The sequence below is a fragment of the Hemiscyllium ocellatum genome, unplaced genomic scaffold (genome assembly GCF_020745735.1).
Source record: "Hemiscyllium ocellatum isolate sHemOce1 unplaced genomic scaffold, sHemOce1.pat.X.cur. scaffold_924_pat_ctg1, whole genome shotgun sequence".
Classification (NCBI taxonomy): domain Eukaryota; kingdom Metazoa; phylum Chordata; class Chondrichthyes; order Orectolobiformes; family Hemiscylliidae; genus Hemiscyllium; species Hemiscyllium ocellatum.
In genome coordinates this window covers 78,699-100,677 of record NW_026869311.1, presented here as the reverse complement: position 1 = coordinate 100,677, position 21,979 = coordinate 78,699, and the positions used below count along the sequence as shown (strand labels likewise).

Here is a 21,979-nt window from a genome sequence, read left to right as displayed (position 1 = left end):
CAAATTAGGTCAAATTAAAAGAAAGTGTTTCATTAGAAATAACATTTTTTTTTCGCTCCATTCATTCTTATTTCTCTACTTAAAAGAAAAACAAAAATCAGCTGCTTTCGGCTGGGTACAGGATCTATCAATCCAAAATCTCTCCATGTCCCAATCTCTGATTGGCTCTGGGTCTCAACTTCTCCCCACAGCACCGCCTGCTCTTCCCCCAACTCCTTTGATCATTGGTACCTGGATTCATGGAGATTTCTAATTGGTTATCAGGGATTGTCAGTCATTGTTGGTGACATCATTCCCTGGTGAGGTGCAGGGTGTCCCAGGAGGATAAATGCAAGAGCTTGTGAGAAAGTGGCCCAGTCTAGCTGATAGTGAGTAGGAATAGTGAAGATGGCCTCCCAAGTGTGTCAGAACTACCACAAGGACTGTGAGGATGTTGTTAACAAGCAGATCAACCTGGAGCTCTATTCCTCCTATGTTTACCTCTCCATGGTGGGATTTGTGTTCTTTGGTGCTACTTTTTGAAGTTTCTCTCTTTCAACAAAGTGTTTTGAGCTTAGTTTTTGCTGCTTGGAGATCTCTCTATTTGCTGAGTGACAGTTTTTTTTTCCATGAAGTGAATGGACTCTACCTAGTTGCAGCTGCTCTATAATTAAGCTTCATCTCTTTTAAAGTATTTCAGCTGCTGCCTAGGTTTTATGAAGAGAAAGTGCTGCCTATTGGGTGTGGTGATGCAAAAGGTGTAGCTCTTTGCTAATGTTATGACCTTCAAAAGATCATAAGAATCCTGTTAAGCCCTTGACCAATACCATGTGAAATTGGTATATTTGTGTGTGGTTTTCTACAAACATAATATCTCTTAATTTGGCAAAATGCTTCAAATTCAATTGATGCCCATCAATTGAATGTATGAAACATGTCAGTCAATTCTAAACAGCAACTTCTTGCCAAGTGAGCAGTATCTTATGGTTCCTGAGGGGTCAATCTTTCTGACATGGAAGCAAGTTTCCCCATCCTCTTTAGTGGAGCAAAGAAAATTCTCTAGAGTGGGTGTGATAGCTCTTTTCCATTTCTGAAAATAAAAAGCACCAGTCATGTATTCAATGTGACTGAATAACTTCACAAACTGGGGCTACTCCTGATGTCCAACAGTAAACACTTAAACTAATTTGTGGTTTGGTGTTAACCAATTACCTTCATTGCTGAAGCAAATTTAGTGCAGGAAATAATTCCTGCCTGTTAAGATTAGATGTGAGTGGAAATTCTGCTTTTCTTCCCCACCCCCCCCACACCCAGTCCTCTTACTTTGACCGGGATGATGTTGCCCTGCGTCACTTTGCTGAGTTCTTCAAGGAGCAGTCCCATGAGGAACGGGAACACGCTGAGAAACTGATGGAATTCCAGAATAAACGTGGAGGCAGGGTCCTCCTGCAGGATGTCAAGGTAGGGTTTGGTTTTTTTTTTAAAAAATAGATTAAACAACTGTTTAATTTGAAACAATTTGATTCTATTGGTTTAATGCTATAGTTTAGTCCTTCATTTTCAACTTTTCATCCTTCTTTCCCATGTGCATTTCTTTTTTTAAAAATTAATTCTGTCTGTTTCTTCTCTTCCAGAAGCCAGAGCAGGATGAGTGGGGCAATGGTCTGGAGGCAATGCAGAGAGCTCTGCAGATGGAGAAGGATGTGAACCAGAGTCTGCTGGATCTGCACAAACTCTCCTCTGGCCACACTGACCCTCATGTGAGTTTTCCTTTCTTCCAGGAAAGCTCCTCGGAAACTTTTCTGAAACTTCAGCCTAGTCTGAAGATCTAATTACAAAATTCTGAAGCTAAAGTGAAGTTTTTACTGTATAGGAAGTAAAATCATCCAGTGATAGTCTTAACAATTCTACAAACATATTCCATCAATCTTCACTGTTGGCTTTGCTGTCCACCAGTCTGATTTTGATGTAGGCAAATCAATCTCAATTGCTTTCCCCTTCCAGCTGTGAGACTTCCTGGAGAGGCACTACTTGGATGAGCAAGTGAAGATGATCAAGAAGCTGGGAGATCACATCACCAACCTGAAGAGACTGGGAGCCCCTGAGAATGGCCTAGGAGAGTACCTGTTTGACAGGCTCACCCTGAGGGAGAGTGACTGAACTGACTGCAGGGAGCAAGACTTTATTTTTCTTTCTCTCTCTATGAATGAGTTCTATAGAATGTGAAGCTGTGGAAGTAGCTCACTGTCCTGGGCTTGATTATAAAATGTACCAACTATAAATAAACTGTTCATTGTTGGATTGGTTTTTGCTGACTAGGTCAAACTGTGTATATAGGTCTGTGCTGGGACTTGCTATCAGAGGATCTCTTGATCCAGATCAATAATTAAATCCAGTCCAAATTACTTCATCTGACACCAAATATGTGGTGTGGGTATAAGACCAAGTACAGAGCTGAGTTTATGGAGCAAATGTTTTCTCCGTTACGGTGGGAGATGGGCACTACCAGATTCTGAGCAGCAAGAGGAGTTTTACAAACTTTTGTCTGTAGACAAGTACAAGGACCAGTGCCACTGGTAATAACTTTGCTAACACTATCTGACCATCGCCAGTTAGATTAAAACCTCAGCTGTTTTAGTTTTTCAAATCCACAACCAACTTTTCCCCCACTCCTCGCATCCTAAATTAGAGCAAGTTTCACAGTAAGTTCTCTCTGAAATCACAACTGTATTAAACTTGCTGGTTTTCTTGGAAGCAAAGCCTGGTGGCTTATCTCCAGAGCACATTAGACTGTGTTTGAGGTGTTGAGGGTACTGTCCTGTTAATAGTGTGGTCTAATCTGCAAGTTTGGAATTTTGTCTACTTTAGAGCTTTCCAGGTTTCGGTAATCTGAGTGTTGGTGAATCTGTGGAATGTCACAGTAATCTTAACATGTGATAGGCCTAGGCCCTCTCTCCAATCCACAATTACTGCATTAGACTCACTGGGGAAGTTTAACCCTACACCGTGAGAACCTGCAAGAGTGGCTGCTTGGACAATGCTGAACACAGCCATAATGTTCACTATTTAAAATAAACTCCTGCTCTTTTTAAGCCCCTCTATAATCTAGACAGGTACTCCTCAACATCAGCCTGGTTACGATATTGGCAGGAGTGGAACTGTGCCCCATTAACCAATTTAGATAGGGCATTGTGAATTCAACATGGATTGAAGTAAATGCTTCACCTTCACCCTCCTCCACATCCAAATATTTTTCTCTTCAGTCAGTTCGGCAAACCAATAGTAAGGGTTTCCCATGATGTTACCGTTGTATTTAGGTGCTTTGCAGTACTTCGTCGCCAGCTGTACCTTCCACATTTTGCTTATCTCCATTTCTTTCACCATCCTGTACACGTGGATGGAGATGCTGATGGCAGTTAGCCGCTGTCTAAGGCAGTGAAGGTGATGACCTACTGCCATCAGCATGAGACTGGTGGGGGGGGCGTGTTCAAATCCAGCCATTGCAGCTGGTGGAATTTGTATTCAATAAAAATCTGGAATCCAGTCAAAGAGGACCATAGAGCTGTTAGGAGAAAGTGAGGAATGCAGATGCTGGGGATCAGAGTCAAAACGTGTGGTGCTGGAAAAGCACAGCAGGTCAGGTAGCATCTGAGGAGCAGGAGAACGTTACAGCGCAGTATAGGCCCATAGGCCCTCGAGTCGACATTTCGGGTATCAGCCTTTCATCCTGATGGAGGGCTCATACCCCAAACATCAATTCCCCTGCTCCTCGGATGCTGCCTGACCTGCTGTGCTTTTCCAGCACCGCATTCTGCGACCATGAAGCTGTTGTCCATTGTCAGGGAGAATCCTGACCTGGTACACAAATGCTCTTCAGGGAAAGAAATCTGCTGTCCTTACCTGAGCTGGCCTACACGGGATGCCAGACTCGCCTACAGCAATATGATTGGCTCTAGGGATGGGGTAAATGCTGGCCTGGCCATTATCCACATCCCATAGAATAGAATGTTAGGAATTTGATGGGAACGGCAATGAAATGAGATACTTATGTCCTTGTTACGCTCAAAGATATTTACAGTCCTATTTCAACTCTGCCATTGTGAAGAAAATCATCTGTAGGAGTTTGTTTTTCACCACCTTGATTTTGTTTTGAATCTATCCCCATCCCTGCTCCCGAATAAATTAGGGATACTAAATTCAATGTAATCTTAGACACAGGATCAGTCAATAGTTACCCCCAGAGCCAGTATCCAAAGGCATTTTTCAAAGTCTCTGATGATCATTGAGTGACCATGTGATGTCCATCCATTTGGATAAGGTCTTTGTGACTGCTGGATAACAGTGTGTTTTGGATCCTTTTTAACCAGAATGTGTGTAAATACATGAATACAGTTTCTGGTCAGACAGACCAATTGTGCCCACAGGCATCTTGCACAAGATACTTCTCAGTGTGATGTTATTGGTGGCTCCAGATGTGAATCAAAGCCACTCTGTCAGGCCTATCTAACATTGAGGTTAATCAAAGGGAACACATCTCCACCTCACCCTGGGATTGAACCAGTTCGATTAAAAAAAATCAAAATCCCACAGAAAATGGAAATCTGGAACCACAGCAGAAATTGCTGAAGAATCTCAGCAGAGCTGCCAGCCTCTTTGGAGAGAGAAACAGAGTTAATAATTTGAGTCACATTTTGACTCAGTCACTGGACTCAACATTAACTCTATGCCTCCTCTCACAGATTCGGCCAGACACACGGAGACTCTCCAGCATGTTCTGGTTTTATTTCTCAACTGCTTTTACAAAGTAGCTTATAATTTCTCATAAAGTGAAGCGGTCCATGTCCATATATGGTAAGTACCAGGCAACGGCCACCTCCACCAAAGGAGAATCTAACCATTACCCCATGACATTCAATAACATTATCATGACTGAATCCCCCACTATCAATATCCTGGGATTACCATTGACCAGAATATGAACGGGACTGGTCAGATAAATTCAGTGAGACTAGGGATCCTGCAGCAAGTAAACAATCTCTGACTCCCAACAGCCTGTCTCCCATCTTCAAAACACAACTCAGGAGTGAGATGGAATACTCCCTACTTACCTGAATGAGTACATCTCCAACAACATACAAGAAGCTCAACACCATCCAGGACAAAGCAGCCCACTTGATTGGCACCACATTCACAAATATTCACTCCCCCTTCCACTGACACTCAGTGGCAGCTGTGTGTACTATCCACGAGATGTACGAGAGTAATTCTCTCCGGGACCTGAGTCTGCACCTTCCAAATACACGACCGATACCATCTATAAGGACAAGGAAGGTCCCTCCAAGTCACTCACCATCCTGACTTGGAAATACATTGGTGTTACTTCAGTGTCACTGGGTCAAAATCCTGGATCCCCCTCCCTAACAGTCCTGTGGGTGTAGCTAAGTCAATTGACTGTTTTGTTTCAAGAAGGCAGTTCATCATCACCTTCAGAAGGGCAACCAGGGACAGGCAATAAATGTTGGACAAGCTCGCGATGCCCATTTCCCATTAATGAATGAACATTTGAAATTTGGTCCATTTTGAAGCTAGCAAAAATAAAACCTTTGCATTTAATTTGTCAGGTAAAATTCTGGGACACATTCATATATTTGGTAAAGGTGAAGAGAAGGTTAATATCGTGTTTCCAAGGACAAGAGACTTCATCTGTCATTCAATCACATCCAGCTCATTTGGGGTGTGCACAGAATCTATTACTCCAAGAGCAATGATATCATTAAATTTCATCTCTCAAACCTGTCTAGCTTCCAGACCTCTGATTGGCTCTGGGTCTCAGCTCCTCCCTCACAGTCCTCCCTGTTGTGTTCATTGGTGCCTGGATTGATTGGAAATTCCTGAGCGGCTGTCAGGGATTGTCAATCTTGATTGGTGCTGCCACGCCCTGGTTGAGTGCAGGGTGTCCCAGTAGGATAAATACAACAACTCGTGGGGTAAATAAATTTAGTTTTAGTGATAGTGAGTAGGAATAGTGAAGATGGCTTCACAAGTATGTCAGAACTACCACAAGGACTGTGAGGATGCTGTTAACAAGCAGATCAACCTGGAGCTCTATTCCTCCTATGTTTACCTCTCTATGGTGAGGCTTGTGGACTTGACACTTCAACCTGAAGAGTTAGATGTTTGTTGATTTAATGTATTGGTAAAATGGATTGTGCAATGTTCTAGTGATTTTGAACATGGAATAACCTTTTGAGTGAACAACTCCTACAGCAACTGCTCTCTATGGTTATTTAAGGTGTAATGTGGGCTTTTTGTGGTACAGTGGTAGTGTCCCTGCCTTTGAACCAAGAGGCCTAGGTTCAAGTACTATCTACTCCAGAGGTGTATCTGAATTATACTTGGGTTTTTGTATCAAACCATGGACTTACCTATTGCCAGAAGGTCACACTCTCTAGAGTCACTGCTGTAGTCTGGCAGATCCTCCTTCGTATTGTTCCCTCCCTTTTGAATGTTATGCTCTCAACCTTCTGATGTTGAGACTTCATTCACAGCCATAATCACTGTTTTCATTAGTGGAATAGAAAATGTGTATAATTAACTTGCTCCATGGTATTTGAGAGTATCTCACTGCTTGTTCTGGAATCAATTTGAAGTACCTCCCCTCTTGTTTCCCTGATTCCATACAGTCATGGAAATGTTTGCAAGAGTATCTGGCAGTAAACCCTACCATGTCAGACTATCTCACCCATCATTGAGAGACTGTGGAGAGATCTATCCTGTTATGAAAAATCTCCTCTACTAAGGAACGTAGGGCACTTTGGTTTAATCCATTGAAAGCTGGATGTACTACAGACTCTGACACAAGTTGACCCTAAATTCTCGGCATGAAACCTAATCCTTTAGCTTCAATGAATTTCAGCTGAAATAATGAGCTGAATCTAGCTTAGATTTCATGGAGTACAGGGAGAACTGACCATTTGGATACAGAAATGGCTCAAAGGTCCAAGAGTGTGGTGGTGAAGGGTCATTTTTCAAACTGGAGGCCTGTGACCAGTGGAGTGCCACCAGAATCTGTGCTGGGTCCACTCATTTTCACTTCTAAACGACTTTGGATGTGAACATAAGGAGGCATGGTTTGTAAGTTTGCAGGTGACTCCAAAATTGGAGATGTAGTGGAAAGTGAAGAGGGTTGCCTCAGATTACAACAAGATCTGGACCAAAATGGGCTGTGAAGTGAGATGGAGTTTAATTCGGATAAATGTGAGGTGCTGCATTTTAGAAAAACCAATCTTAGCAGGACTTGTACACTTAATGGTAAGGTCCTGGGGAGTGTTGCTGAACAGACCTTGGAGTGCATGTTCATAGCTCCTTGGAAGTGGAGTCGCAGGCCACTAGGATAGTGAAGAAAGCATTTGGTATGCTTTCATTTATTGGTCAGAGTATTGAGTACAGGAGTTGGGAGGTCATCCTGTGGCTGTACAGGACACTGGTTAAGCCACTGTTGGAATATTGTGTGCAATTCTGGTCTCCTTCCTATTGGAAAGATGTTGTGAAACTTGAAAGGGTTCAGAAAAGATTTACAAGGATGTTGCCAGGGTTGGAGGATTTGAGCTATAGGTGAGGCTGAGCAGGCTGGGGCTGTTTTCCCTGGATTGTCAGAGGCTGAGGGGTGACCTTAGAGGTTTACAAAATTGAGTGGCATGGATAGGATAAACAGGCAAAGTCTGTTCCCTGGGGTCAGGGAGTCCAGAACGAGAGGGCTGTTACATTGACTGACTACTTGAAAACTATTTCAATTGAAGATCTTGAATTGCTTTTGGAGCTTTAGATGACACTTGATTTTTCTCTCCTTCCCCCAGTCCTCTTACTTTGACCGGGATGATGTTGCCCTGCATCACTTTGCTGAGTTCTTCAAGGAGCAGTCCCATGAGGAACAGGAACACGCTGAGAAACTGATGGAATTCCAGAATAAACGTGGAGGCCGAGTCCTCCTGCAGGATGTCAAGGTTGGGTTTGATGTTTATTGTAGATGGACTAATTCTGAGCATTAAGCTGCTTCATAGCAGTGTCTGTGGTTTATTACAGTAACTGACACCACAGTTCTCTCTAAACCCAGTGTCTCAAATGCGACTGTAGAATGTGAAGCCCTTCTCCTTTCTCTCTCCTCCCAGAAGCCAGAGCAGGATGAGTGGGGCAATGGTCTGGAGGCAATGCAGAGAGCTCTGCAGATGGAGAAGGATGTGAACCAGAGTCTGCTGGATCTGCACAAACTCTCCTCTGATCACATGGACCCTCATGTGAGTTTTTGATGTATTTATGTCTGGGCTGTTGTCCATTTAACCCAAGACACTTGGCCTTTTAGCCTCTGATTTTTGTATCTAAATTGTAGTGTGTAGCCTGGAAGTAGACCAAGCTTCTGGTGTAGTCATGATCTGAGCACTTTCTCGAGGCTGTTAAGCAATCTGTGACATCCCTTAACTGTCAGAGTCCTAGAGATGTACAGCATGGAAACAGACCCTTTGGTCCAACCTGTCCATGCTGACTAGATATCCTAATCTAGTCCTGCCTGCCAGCACAACCCATATCCCTCCAAACCCTTCCTTTTCATAAACTCATCCAAATGCCTTTTAAATGTTGCAAATGTACTAGCCTCCACTTCCTCAATTGTCCACTCCCCATAGAGGGGATTACCAGTCTTGGTGGAGAAGAATATATTTGATCTTGACCTCATCAGTTTCCTCTCTTTCCCTTCCAGCTGTGTGACTTCCTGGAGAGGCACTACTTGGATGAGCAAGTGAAGATGATCAAGAAGCTGGGAGATCACATCACCAACCTGAAGAGACTGGGAGCCCCTGAGAATGGCCTGGGAGAGTACCTGTTTGACCGGCTCACCCTGGGGGCGAGTGACTGAACTGACTGCAGGGAGGAAGTCGTCTTTTTTATTCTATGCATGAGATCTATAGAAACTGAAGCTTGTAGAAGTAACTCACTGTCCTGGGCTTGATGGAATGTACCAGCTGTAAATAAACTGCTCATTGTTGGATTGGTTTGTGTTTGACTACTGGGTCAAACTGTGTATACAGGTCTGTGCTGGGACTTGCTGTCAGAGGATCTCTTGATCCAGATCACTCGTTTATCCCTGTCCCAATCAGAGTTCCACTCCCACCCCAACAGCAAATAGTATGTGAGGTGGGTGTAAGGCTAGGTACAGAGCTGGGTTTATGGAGTAAATGTTTCTCCAGTACAGTGGGGGATGGGCACTCTACCACATTCTGATCTTCAAGAGGAGTTTTACAAACTTCTTCCTGAACAGTTTCGTGCAAAGGTCAGGGCCACTGGTAACTTTCCTAACACCATCCAACCATCAGTTAGATCACAACCTCAGCTGTTGTGGTTTTTAAATCCAAAACCAGCTTTTCCACTCTTTGCATTACTAAATTAGAGCAAATTTCAGAGTAAGGTTTTTTTCTCTCTGAAGTTACACCTGTATTAAACTTGCTGATTTTTCTTTTCAGCCTCTAGCCTTTGCTTATCTATGTAGCTCATTAAGCTGTGAGAAGTGTTGAGGATACCGTCCTGCCAATTTTATGGTCTAACCTGTAAGGTTGGAATTTGTTTAGGTTCTAAAGTGGACCATCTAGTTTCAGTAATCCCAAATCTAGAGAGGAACCGGAAAGCTTGGTGAATCCATAGAATGTCACAGTAGTCTTAAGTGGTAGACCTAGGACCTGACTCACTGGGGAAGTTTAACCCTGCGCACAGTCAGTGAAGAACTACATTCAAAATGTCCAAGGCTGACAGCATTTAGATAATGCTCAACTCTACCATAAGGTTCTTTTATTTCAAACAAACTCTTTCTAAATCTCTTTAGAACATAGACAGGTAACGTTCAACATCCACCAGGTTAACATGGTGGTAGGAGAGGAATCTGTGGAACTGTGCTCCATTAACCCATTTAGGCGAGACATTGAGCAAATTCAGAGGTAAATGCTTCACCTTTACCCTCCTCCACATCCAAATATTTTCTCTTCAGTCAGTTTGGCAAGCCAATAGTAGGTGTTTCCCATCATGTTACCTTTCTATTTAGGTGCTTTGCAATACTTGATCACAAGATGTACCTTCCACCTATCTCCATTTCTTTCATCGTGTATACATGGATTAAAATGCTGACTGCAGTTATTCAGTGTCTAAGGCAGTAAAGGTAATGAACTAGTGCCATTAGCACGAGACCTGGTGGGCTGGGGGTGTGTTTCAAATCCAGCCATTGCAGCTGGTGCAGTTAGGATTCCAGATCTTTATTGAATACAATCTAAAGAGGACTATGGAGCTGTTAGGAGAAAGTGAAGAATGTAGATGTGGGGGCTCAGAGTCAAAAAGTGTGGTGCTAGAAAAGCACAGCAGGTCAGGCAGCATCTGAGGAGCAGGAAAACATTACAGCACAGTATAGGCCCATCGGCCCTGGTTGACATTTCGGGTATCAGCCTTTCATCCAGATGGAGGGCTCCTACTCCAAACATCAAATTTTTTTTTTCCCTGCTCCTCAGATGCTGCCTGACCTGCTGTGCTTTTCCAACACCACATTCTGTGACCACGAAGCTGTTGTCCATTGTCAGGGAGAATCCCAACCTGGTTCACAAATGCTCTTCAGGGAAAGAAATCTGCTGTCCTTACCTGAGCTGGCCTACACGGGACTCCAGACTCACCTACAGCAATATGATTGGCTCTAGGGATGGGGAGGAGAAAGTGACGACTGGAGATCAGAGCTGAAAATGTGTAGCTGGAAAAGCGCAGCAGGTCAGGCAGCATCCAAGGAGCAGGAGATTCGATGGTTCGGGCATGAGCCCTTCTTCAGGAATGGGGTAAATGCTGGCCTGGTCATTACCCACATCCTATAGAATAGAATGTTAGGAATTTGATGGGAATGGTAATGAAGTTAGATATTTTGGTCCTTGTAACTCACAAAGATATTTATAGTCCTATTTCATCTGTCATTGTGAAGAAAATCATCTGTACGAGTTTGTTTATCACCACCTTGATTTTGTTTTGAATCTATCCCCATCCCTGCTCCCAAATAAATTAGGGATACTAAATTCAATGTAATCTTAGATACAGGATCAGTCAATAGTTACCCCCAGAGCCAATGCCCAAAGGCATTTTTCAAAGTCTCTGGTGATCATTGAGTGACCATGTGATGTCCATCCATTTGGATAAGGTCTTTGTGACCGCTGCATACCAATGCATGTTGGATTGTTTTTGACCAGAATGTGTGTAAATACATGAATACAGTTTCTGGTCAGACAGACCAACTGTGCCCACAGGCATCTTTCACAAGAGGCTTCTCAGTGAGATGTTATTGGTGGCTCCAGATGTGAATCAAAGCCACTCTGTCAGGCCTATCTAACACTGAGGTTAATCAAAGGGACCACATCTCCACCTCACCTTGGACTTCAACCACTTCGATAAAACAAAAAGCAAAATCCTGCAGAAAATGGAAATCTGGAACCACAGCAGAAATTGCTGAAGAATCTCAGCAGAGCTGCCAGCCTCTTTGGAGAGAGAAACAGAGTTAATAATTTGAGTCACATTTTGACTCAGTCATTGGACTCAACATTAACTCTATGCTTCCTCCCACAGATTCTGCCAGATCCACGGAGACTCTCCAGCATGTTCTGGTTTTATTTCTCAACTGCTTTTACAAAGTAGCTTAATTTCTCATAAAGTGAAACGGTCAATGGCCATATATGGTAAGGATTGGACGATATCCAGGTTTGGGCTGACAATTGACAATTTATATTTGAGTCATACAAGTACCAGGCAATGGCCACCTCCACCAAAGGAGAATCTAACCATTACCCCATGACATTCAATAACATTACCATGACTGAATACCCCACTATCAATATCCTGGGATTACCATTGACCAGAATATGAACGGGACTGGTCAGATAAATTCAGTGAAGCTAGGGATCCTGCAGCAAGTAACCAATCTCTGACTCCCAACAGCCTGTCTCCCACCTTCAAAACACAACTCAGGAGTGAGATGGAATACTCCCTACTTACCTGAATGAGCACATCTCCAACAACATACAAGAAGCTCAACACCACCCAGGACAAAGCAGCCCACTTGATTGGCACCACATTCACAAATATTCACTCCCTCTTCCACTGACACTCAGTGGCAGCTGTGTGTACTATCCACAAGATGTACGAGAGTAATTCTCTCCGGGACCTGAGTCTGCACCTTCCAAACACACGACCGATACCATTTATAAGGACAAGGAAGATCCCTCCAAGTCACTCATCATCCTGACTTGGAAATACATTGGCGTTTCTTCAGTGTCACTGGGTCAAAGTCCTGGAAGCCCCTCCCTAACAGTCCTGTGGGTGTAGCTAAGTCAATTGGCTGCTTTGTTTCAAGAAGGCAGTTCAACATCATCTACAGAAGGGCAACCAGGGACAGGCAATAAATGTTGGACAAGCTCGCGATGCCCATGTCCCATTAATGAATGAACATTTGAAATTTGGTCAATTTTGAAGCCAACAAAAATAAATACTTAGTATTTAATTTGTGGGAACACATTGAAATGTTTAGAAAAGGTGGAATGAAAGTTAATATTGTGTTTCCAATCATAAGAGCCTTCATTTGTCATTCAATCACATCCAGCTAGTTTGGAGTGTGCACATAATCTGTTACTCCATAAGTAATGATATCATTAAAATTCATCTCTCAAACCTGTCTATCTTCCAGATCTCTGATTGGCTCTGGGTCCCTGCTCTTCCCTTACAGTCCTCCCTGTTGTGTTCATTGGTGCCTGGATTGATTGGAAATTCCTGATTGGCTGTCAGGGATTGTCAATCATGATTGGTGCTGCCGCGCCCTGGTTGAGTGCAGGGTGTCCCAGGAGGATAAATACAACTAGTGGGAGTGAAGTTTAGTTCTAGAGTTATCTAGGTGATAGTGAAGATGGCCTCCCAAGTGTGTCAGAACTACCACAAGGACTGTGAGGCTGCTGTTAACAAGCAGATCAACCTGGAGCTCTATTCCTCCTACGTTTTCCTCTCTGTGGTGAGGCTTGTGGACCTGACACTTCAACCTGAAGAGTTGGACTTTTGTTGATTTAATGTATTGGCAAAATGGATTGTGCAATGTTCTGGTGATTTTGAACATGGAATAACCTTTGAGCAACTCCTACAGCAGCTGCTCTCTGGTTATTTAAGGTGCAGTGTGAGCTTCTAGTAGTACTGTCCCTGCCTCTGAACCAAGGGCCTAGGTTCTTGTATTGCCTACTCCAGAGGTGTATCTGAATGTTGCTGAGTTATACTTGGGTTTTTGTGTCAAATCATGGACCTACTTATTGCCAGAAGTTCACACTCCAGTGTCACTGCTGAAGTCTGACTGCTCCTCCTTAGTATTGTTCCCTCCCTTTTGAATGTTAAGCTCTCAACCTTCTGATGTTGAGACTTCATTCACAGCAATGATCACTGTTTTCGTTAGTGGAATAGAAAAATGTGTATAATAACTTGCTCAATGGTATTTGACAGTATCTCAGCTGTTTGTTCTGGAATCAATTGAAGTACATTTTCTCTTTACCCTGATGCAATACAGTCATGGTAATGTTTGAAATAGTATCTGTCAGTAAACCCTACCATGTCAGTGTCTCTCCATGATGGGCCAGATGCTGGAGAGATCTACCCTGTTCTGAAAAATCTCCTCCACTGAGAGGAGGGCACTTTGGTTCAATTCATTGAAAGCAGGATGTACTACATAACCTGACATAAGAATTCAGGTTTAGCTTGGTATGAAATGTTTAGCTTCAATGAAATTTGGCTGTATCTAGCTAATGACTTTTTAGCAGGGAACTAAGCTGTATGCTGTTACAAATTGTCTATTAATTGAAGATCTTGAATTGCTTTTGGAGCTTGAGATGACACTTGATTTCTCTCCTTCTTCCTCTTTCCCCCCCCCCCCCCCCCCCCAGTCCTCTTACTTTGACCGGGATGATGTTGCCCTGCGTCACTTTGCTGAGTTCTTCAAGGAGCAGTCCCATGAGGAACGGGAACACGCTGAGAAACTGATGGAATTCCAGAATAAACGTGGAGGCCGAGTCCTCCTGCAGGATGTCAAGGTTGGGTTTGGTGTTTATTGTAGATGGACAGTAATTCTGAGCATTAAGCTGCTTCATAGCGTCTGTGGCTTATTGCAGTAACTGATACCACAGTTCTCTCTAAATCCAGTGTCTCAAATGCAACTGTAGAATGTGAAGCCCTTCTCCTTTCTCTCTCCTCCCAGAAGCCAGAGCAGGATGAGTGGGGCAATGGTCTGGAGGCAATGCAGAGAGCTCTGCAGATGGAGAAGGATGTGAACCAGAGTCTGCTGGATCTGCATAAACTCTCCTCTGACCACATGGACCCTCATGTGAGTTTTTGATGTATCTATGTCTGTGCTCTTGGGTTAAATGGATAAGACACTTGGCCTTTTAGCCTCTGATTTTTGTATCTAAATTGAGTCTAATCTGGGAGTAGACAAAGTTTCTGGTGCAGTAATGATTTGAACACCTTCTTGAGGCTGTTAAGCAATCTGTGACATTCCTTAACTGTCAGAGTCCTAGAGATGTACAGCATGGAAACAAACCCTTTGGTCCAACCTGTCCATGCTGACCAGATATCCCAACCCAATCTAGTCTCACCTGCCTGCACACAACCCATATCCCTCCCAACGCTCTATTTTTCATAAACTCATCCAAATGCCTTTTAAATGTTGCAATTGTACTAACCTCCACTTCCTCAACTGTGCACTCCCCATATTTGAGGGGAATACCAGTCTTTGTGGAGAAGAGAATATTTGATCTTTACATAATCAGATTTTCCCTTTGCTTCCCAGCTGTGTGACTTCCTGGAGAGGCACTACTTGGATGAACAAGTGAAGATGATCAAGAAGCTGGGAGATCACATCACCAACCTGAAGAGACTGGGAGCCCCTGAGAATGGCCTGGGAGAGTACCTGTTTGACAGGCTCACCCTGGGGGAGAGTGACTGAACTGACTGTAGGGAGCAAGCCTTCATTTTTTTTGTATTCTATGCATGAGATCTATAGAAACTGAAGCTTGTAGAAGTAGCTCACTGTCCTGGGCTTGGTCATGGAATGTACCAACTGTAAATAAACTGCTTATTGTTGGATTGGTGTGTGTTTGACTACTGGGTCAAACTGTGTGTACAGGTCTGTGCTGGGACTTGCTGTCAGAGGATCTCTTGATCCAGATCACTAGCTAATCCCTGTCTCAATTTGAGTTCCAGCCCCCTCCCACCCCAACAGCAAATAGTATGTGAGGTGGGTATAAGACCAAGTACAGAGCTGGGTTTATGGAGTAAATGTTTTCCCCAGTACAGTGGGAGATGGGCACTCTACCACATTCTGATCTTCAAGAGGAGTTTTGCACAAAGCTGCTCAGGAAGAGGTTTGTAAGGGCCAGTGCCACTAGCAATAACTTTCCTAACACTATCTAACATCACCAGTTAGATCAAAACCTCAGCTGTTTTGGTTTTTTAAATCCATAACCAACTTCCCCACTCCTTGCAGCTTAAATTAGAGCAAGTTTCACAGTCAGTTCTCTCTGAAATCACGCCTGTATTAAACTTGCTGGTTTTCTTGGAAGCAAAGCCTGGAGGCTTATCTCCAGAGCTCGTTAAGCTCTGCTTGAAGTGGTGAGGATACTGTCCTGTCAATATTATGGTCTAAGCTGCAAGGTTGGAATTTTTTGTCTACATCAAAGCTTTCCTGGTTTAGGTAACCTGAAAATGTGGTGAATCTGTGGAATGTCACAGTAGTCTTAACATATGGCCCTAGGCCCTCTCTCCAATCCACAATTACTGCATTAGACTCACTGGGGAAGTTTAACCCTACACAGTGAGGACCTGCAAGAGTGGATGCTTGGACAATGCTGAACACGGCCATAATGTTCACTATTTGAAATAAATTCCTGCTCTTTTAAGGCTCTCTATAATCTAGACAGGTACTCCTCAATATCCGCCAGGTTAAGATATTGGCAGGAGTGGAACAGTGCCCCATTAACCAATTTAGATAGGGCATTGTGAATTCAACATGGACTGAAGTAAATGCTTCACCTTCACCCTCCTCCACATCCAAGTATTTTTTTCTTCAGTCAGTTTGGCAAACCAATAGTAAGGGTTTCCCATGACGTTACCGCTGTATTTAGGTGCTTTGTAGTACTTCATCGCCATATGTACCTTCCACCTTCTGCTTATCTCCATTTCTTTCACCATCCTGTACACGTGGATAGAGATGCTGACGGCAGTTAGCCGCTGTCTAAGACAGTGAAGGTGATGACCTAATCCTCAGCATGAGACCAGGGTGGGAGTATGGGCATGTTCAAATCCAGCCATTGCAGCTGCTGGAATTTATATTCAATTAAAATCTGGAATCCCGTCTACAGAGGACCATGAAGCTACTAGGAGAAAGTCAGGAATGCAGATGCTCGGGATCAGAGTCAAAAGGTGTGGTGCTGGAAAAGCACAGCAGGTCAGGTAGCATCTGAGGAGCAGGAGAACGTTACAGCACAGTATAGGCCCATCAGCCCTGGAGTCAACATTTCGGATATCAGCCTTTCATCCTGATGGAGGGCTCATACCCCAAACATCAATTCCCCTGCTCCTTGGATGCTGCCTGACCTGCTGTGCTTTTCCAGCACCACGTTCTCGGACCATGAAGCTGTTGTCCGTTGTCAGGGAGAATCCCGACCTGGTTCACAAATGCTCTTCAGGGAAAGAAATCTGCTGTCCTTACCTGAGCTGGCCTACACGGGACTCCAGACTCACCTACAGCAATATGATTGGCTCTAGGGATGGGGAGGAGAAAGTGAGGACTGCAGATGCTGGAGATCAGAGCTGAAAATGTGTTGCTGGAAAAGCGCAGCAGGTCAGACAGCATCCAAGGAGCAGGAGATTCGACATTTCGAGCATGAGCCCTTCTTCAGGAATGGGGTAAATGCTGGCCTGGCCATTACCCACATCCCATAGAATAGTATGTTAGGAATTTGATGGGAACAGCAATGAAACAATATATTAATGTCCTTGTAACTCACTAAGGTATTTATAGTCCTATTTCATCTGTCATTGTGAAGAAAATCATCTGTAGGAGTTTGTTGTTCACCACCTTGATTTTGTTTTGAATCTATCCCCATCCCTGCTCCCGAATATATTAGGGATACTAAATTCAATGTAATCTTAGCTAAAGGATCAGTCAATAGTTATCCCCAGAGGCAGTATCCAAAGGCATTTTTCAAAGTCTCTGGTAACAATTGAGTGACCATGTGATGTCCATCCATTTGTATAAGGTCTTTGTGACCGCTGGATATCAATGTGTGTTGGATCGTGTTTGACCAGAATGAGCAAAAATACATGAATACAGTTTCTGGTCAGACACATCAACTGTGCCCACAGGAAACTTTCACAAGAGGCTTCTCATGATGTTATTGGTGGCTCCAGATGGGAATCAAAGCCACTCTGTCAGGCCTATCTCACATTGAAGTTAATCAAAGGGAACACATCTCCACCTCACCTTGGACTTCAACCACTTCAATAAAACAAAAAGCAAAATGCTGCAGAAAATGGAAATCTGGAACCACAGCAGAAATTGCTGAAGAATCTCAGCAGAGCTGCCGGCCTCTTTGGAGAGAGAAACAGAGTTAATAATTTGAGTCACATTTTGACTCAGTCATTGGACACAACATTAACTCTATGCTTCCTCCCACAGATTCGGCCAGACACACGGAGACTCTCCAGCATGTTCTGGTTTTATTTCTCAACTGCTTTTACAAAGTAGCTTATAATTTCTCATTAAGTGAAGTGGTCCATGTCCATATATGGTAAGGATTGGACAATATCCAGGTTTGGGCTGACAATTGACAATTTATATTTGAGCCATACAAGTACCAGGCAACAGCCACCTCCACCAAAGGAGAATCTAACCATTACCCCATGACATTCAATAACATTACCATGGCTGAATACCCCACTATCAATATCCTGGGATTACCATTGACCAGAATATGAACGGGACTGGTCAGATAAATTCAGTGAGGCTAAGGATCCTGCAACAAGTAACCAATCTCTGACTCCCAACAGCCTGTCTCCCACCTTCAAAACACAACTCAGGAGTGAGATGCAATATTCCCTAATTCCCTGAATGAGTACACCTCCAGCAACATACAAGAAGCTCAACACCACCCAGGTCAAAGCAGCCCACTTGATTGGCACCACATCCACAAATATTCACTCCCCCTTCCACTGACACTCAGTGGCAGCTGTGTGTACTATCCACCAGATGTACGAGAGTAATTCTCTCCGGGACCTGAGTCTGCACCTTCCAAACACACGACCGATACCATATACAAGGACAAGGAAGGTCCCTCCAAGTCACTCACCATCCTGACTTGGAAATACATTGGCGTTTCTTCAGTGTCACTGGGTCAAAGTCCTGGATCCCCCTCCCTAACAGTCCTGTGGGTGGAGCTAAGTCAATTGACTGCTTCGGTTCAAGAAGGCAGTTCACCATCACCTACAGAAGGGCAACCAGGGACAGGCAATAAATGTTGGCCAAGCTCGCGATGCCCATGTCCCATTAATGAATGAACATTTGAAATTTGGTCCATTTTGAAGCTAGCAAAAATAAAACCTTAGCATTTAATTTGTCAGGTAAAATTCTGGGACACATTCATATGTTTGGAAAAGGTGGAGAGAAGGTGAATATTGTGTTTCCAATGACAAGAGACTTCATTTGTCATTCAGTCACATCCAGCTAGTTTGGAGTGTGCACAGAATCTATTACTCCAAGAGCAATGATATCATTAAATTTCATCTCTCAAACCTGTCTATCTTCCAGATCTCTGATTGGTTCTGGGTCTCAGCTCCTCCCTCACAGTCCTCCCTGTTGTGTTCATTGGTGCCTGGATTATTGGAAATTCTTGAGCGGCTGTCAGGGATTGTCAATCATGATTGGTGCTGCCACGCCCTGGTTGAGTGCAGGATGTCCCAGGAGGATAAATACAACAACTAGTGGGGGAAATAAATTTAGTTTTAGTGATAGTGAGTAGGAATAGTGAAGATGGCCTCCCAAGTATGTCAGAACTACCACAAGGACTGTGAGGATGCTGTTAACAAGCAGATCAACCTGGAGCTCTATTCCTCCTATGTTTACCTCTCCATGGTGAGGCTTGTGGACTTGACACTTCAACCTGAAGAGTTGGATGTTTGCTGATTTAATGTATTGGTAAAATGGATTGTGCAATGTTCTGGTGATTTTTGAACATGGAATAGCCTTTGAGTGAACAACTACAGCAGCTGCTCTCTGGTTATTTAAGGTGTAGTGTGGGCTTCTTGTGGTACAGTGGTACTGTTCCTACCTCTGAATCAAGAGGCCTAGGTTCTAGTACTGCCTACTCCAGAAGTGTAACTGAATGTTGCTGAATTATACTTGGGTTTTTGTATCAAACCATGGACTTACCTATTGCCAGAAGGTCACATTCTCTAGTGTCACTGCTGAAGTCTGACAGCTCCTCCTTAGTATTGTTCCCTCACTTTTTGAATGTTAAGCTCTCAACCTTCTGATGTTGAGACTCCATTCACAGAATGATCACTGTTTTCATTAGTGGAATGGAAAAATGTGTATAACAACTTGCTCAATGGTATTTGACAGTATCTCAACTGCTTGATTCTGGAATCAATTGAAGTACCTCTGTTTCCCTGATACAATACAGTCATGGAAATGTTTGAAAGAGTATCTAGCAGTAAACCCTACCATGTCAGACGGTGTCTCTCAATGATGGGTGAGATAGTGGAGAGATCCACCCTGTAATGAAAAATCTCCTCTACTAAGGAGCGTAGGGCACTTTGGTTTAATGCATTGAAAGCAGGATGTACTACATACTCTAACACAAGCCAAACCTAAATTCTTGGCATGAAACCTAATCCTTAGCTTCAATTAATTTCAGCTGAATCTAGCTTAGATCTCATGGAGTACAGGGAGAACTAACCATTTGGATACAGAACTGGCTCAAAGGTCCAAGACAGAGGGTGGTGGAGGGTTGTTTTTCAAACTGGAGGCCTGTGACCAGTGGAGTGCCCCAAGGATCTGTGCTGGGTCCACTCACTTTCACTTGTATAAATGATTTTGGATGTGAACATAAGAGGTATGGCTAGTAAGTTTGCAGATGACTTCAAAATTGGAGGTGTAGTGGAAAGTGAAGAGGGTTACCTCAGATTACAACAAGATCTGGACCAAATGGGCTGTGAAGTGGGAGATGGAGTTTAATTCAGATAAATGTGAGGTGCTGCATTTTAGAAAAACAAATCTTAGCAGGACTTGTACACTTAATGGTAAGGTCCCGGGGAGTGTTGCTGAACAGAGACCTTGGAGTGCATGTTCATAGCTCCTTGAAAGTCGAGTTGCAGGCCACTAGGATAGTGAAAAAGCATTTGGTATGCTTTCACTTATTGGTCAGAGTATTGAGTACAGGAGTTGGGAGAACATGTGGCTGTACAGGACATTGGTTAGGCCACTGTTGGAATATTGTGCAACTCTGGTCTCCTTCCTGTCGGAAAGATGTTGTGAAACTTGAAAGAGTTCAGAAAAGATTTACAAGGATGTTGGCAGGGTTGGAGGATTTGGGCTAAAGGGAGAGGCTGAGCAGGCTGGGGCTGTTTTTCCCCTGGAGTGTCAGAGGCTGAGGGGTGACCTTAGAGGTTTACCAAATTGAGGGGCATGGATAGGATAAACACCCAAGTCTTTTCCCTGGGGTCGGGGAGTCCAAAACTAGAGGGCTATTACATATTGACTGACTATTTGAAAACTATTTCAATTGAAGATCTTGAATTGCTTTTGGAGCTTGAGATGACACTTGGTTTTTCTCTCCTTCCTCCCAGTCCTCTTACTTTGACCGGGATGATGTTGCCCTGCGTCACTTTGCTGAGTTCTTCAAGGAGCAGTCCCATGAGGAACGGGAACACGCTGAGAAACTGATGGAATTCCAGAATAAACGTGGAGGCAGAGTCCTCCTGCAGGATGTCAAGGTTGGGTTTGGTGTTTATTGTAGATGGACAGTAATTCTGAGAATTAAAATGCTTCATATCAGCATCTATGGTTTTTTTATGGTAACTCTGACACCACAGTTCTCTAAATTTAGTGTAGAATGTGAAGCCCCTACTTTTCTCTCCCCTCCAGAAGCCAGAGCAGGATGAGTGGGGCAATGGTCTGGAGGCAATGCAGAGAGCTCTGCAGATGGAGAAGGATGTGAACCAGAGTCTGCTGGATCTGCACAAACTCTCCTCTGGCCACACGGACCCTCATGTGAGTTCTTGGTATTGTTAATCTTTTGCTTCTAGTGTAATAAGTCGAACAACAAGTCAAAAATCAATCCCTCTCCTGCTTGTGGAGGGTGTTGTATGGGAGTGGACCTAGCTTCTGGTGTTGCCAAGATCTAAACTTTAAGAGGTTCCTCAGCAGTTTGTGACATCACTTAAGTGTCCACTCCCCTGTATTAATGGGAATATTTCTCTTTTGGTGGGGGTGGGGAAGAGAGGAGGCAAAAGTGCATTTGATCTTGACCTAATCAGTTCCCCTCTTTCCCTTCCAGCTGTGTGACTTCCTGGAGAGGCACTACTTGGATGAGCAAGTGAAGATGATCAAGAAGCTGGGAGATCACATCACCAACCTGAAGAGACTGGGAGCCCCTGAGAATGGCCTGGGAGAGTACCTGTTTGACAGGCTCACCCTGGGGGAGAGTGACTGAACTGACTGCAGGGAGCAAGCTGTGTAACTTTTTGGTATTAATTGGAGATGTGCAGAGTAAGGTCACTTTCCTTTCAAAAGTGACCAGCCCTCTATTGTGAAAATGCCAAGTTTAAATAAACTGCTCAATATTGTACTTTGTTTACTTGTTTGGATGAATGTCTCAGTTGTGAAGAGATATGATGAGATGTAACCTGTTGT

The 21,979-nt window shown here is 43.7% G+C and overlaps 3 protein-coding genes and 1 pseudogene across 3 annotated transcripts; all 4 read left to right on the top strand.

The window, feature by feature from the left end:
- The first annotated feature begins 387 nt into the window (after nt 1–387).
- On the top strand, nt 388–2,139 carry LOC132814801 (ferritin heavy chain, oocyte isoform-like; annotated as a pseudogene).
- Nucleotides 2,140–6,010: 3,871 nt separating this feature from the next.
- Nucleotides 6,011–8,887, top strand: LOC132814799 (ferritin heavy chain A-like). The gene is made up of 4 exons (XM_060823586.1): nt 6,011–6,112; nt 7,836–7,982; nt 8,148–8,273; nt 8,732–8,887. Exons 1-4 carry the CDS (start codon nt 6,011–6,013, stop codon nt 8,885–8,887), a joined length of 531 nt encoding a protein of 176 aa, XP_060679569.1.
- Nucleotides 8,888–12,940: 4,053 nt separating this feature from the next.
- Nucleotides 12,941–15,013, top strand: LOC132814800 (ferritin heavy chain A-like). Its single transcript, XM_060823587.1, has 4 exons — nt 12,941–13,042; nt 13,956–14,102; nt 14,267–14,392; nt 14,858–15,013. The coding sequence occupies exons 1-4, from the start codon at nt 12,941–12,943 to the stop codon at nt 15,011–15,013; spliced, it is 531 nt and encodes a 176-aa protein (XP_060679570.1).
- A 4,083-nt stretch (nt 15,014–19,096) lies between these two features.
- LOC132814792 (ferritin heavy chain A-like) lies at nt 19,097–21,779 on the top strand. The gene is made up of 4 exons (XM_060823580.1): nt 19,097–19,198; nt 20,914–21,060; nt 21,212–21,337; nt 21,624–21,779. The coding sequence occupies exons 1-4, from the start codon at nt 19,097–19,099 to the stop codon at nt 21,777–21,779; spliced, it is 531 nt and encodes a 176-aa protein (XP_060679563.1).
- The last annotated feature ends 200 nt before the right edge of the window (nt 21,780–21,979 follow it).

Excerpts from the sequence above, each read along its gene's own strand:
- LOC132814792 (XM_060823580.1), top strand. The coding sequence starts at position 19,097 with ATGGCCTCCCAAGTATGTCAGAACTACCACAAGGACTGTGAGGATGCT. Across the intron at positions 19,199-20,913 it reads CCTATGTTTACCTCTCCATG|TCCTCTTACTTTGACCGGGA; the intron begins GTGAGGCTTGTG and ends CCTTCCTCCCAG. Across the intron at positions 21,061-21,211 it reads TCCTCCTGCAGGATGTCAAG|AAGCCAGAGCAGGATGAGTG; the intron begins GTTGGGTTTGGT and ends TCTCCCCTCCAG.
- LOC132814800 (XM_060823587.1), top strand. The coding sequence starts at position 12,941 with ATGGCCTCCCAAGTGTGTCAGAACTACCACAAGGACTGTGAGGCTGCT. Across the intron at positions 13,043-13,955 it reads CCTACGTTTTCCTCTCTGTG|TCCTCTTACTTTGACCGGGA; the intron begins GTGAGGCTTGTG and ends CCCCCCCCCCAG. Across the intron at positions 14,103-14,266 it reads TCCTCCTGCAGGATGTCAAG|AAGCCAGAGCAGGATGAGTG; the intron begins GTTGGGTTTGGT and ends CTCTCCTCCCAG.
- LOC132814799 (XM_060823586.1), top strand. The coding sequence starts at position 6,011 with ATGGCTTCACAAGTATGTCAGAACTACCACAAGGACTGTGAGGATGCT. Across the intron at positions 6,113-7,835 it reads CCTATGTTTACCTCTCTATG|TCCTCTTACTTTGACCGGGA; the intron begins GTGAGGCTTGTG and ends TCCTTCCCCCAG. Across the intron at positions 7,983-8,147 it reads TCCTCCTGCAGGATGTCAAG|AAGCCAGAGCAGGATGAGTG; the intron begins GTTGGGTTTGAT and ends CTCTCCTCCCAG.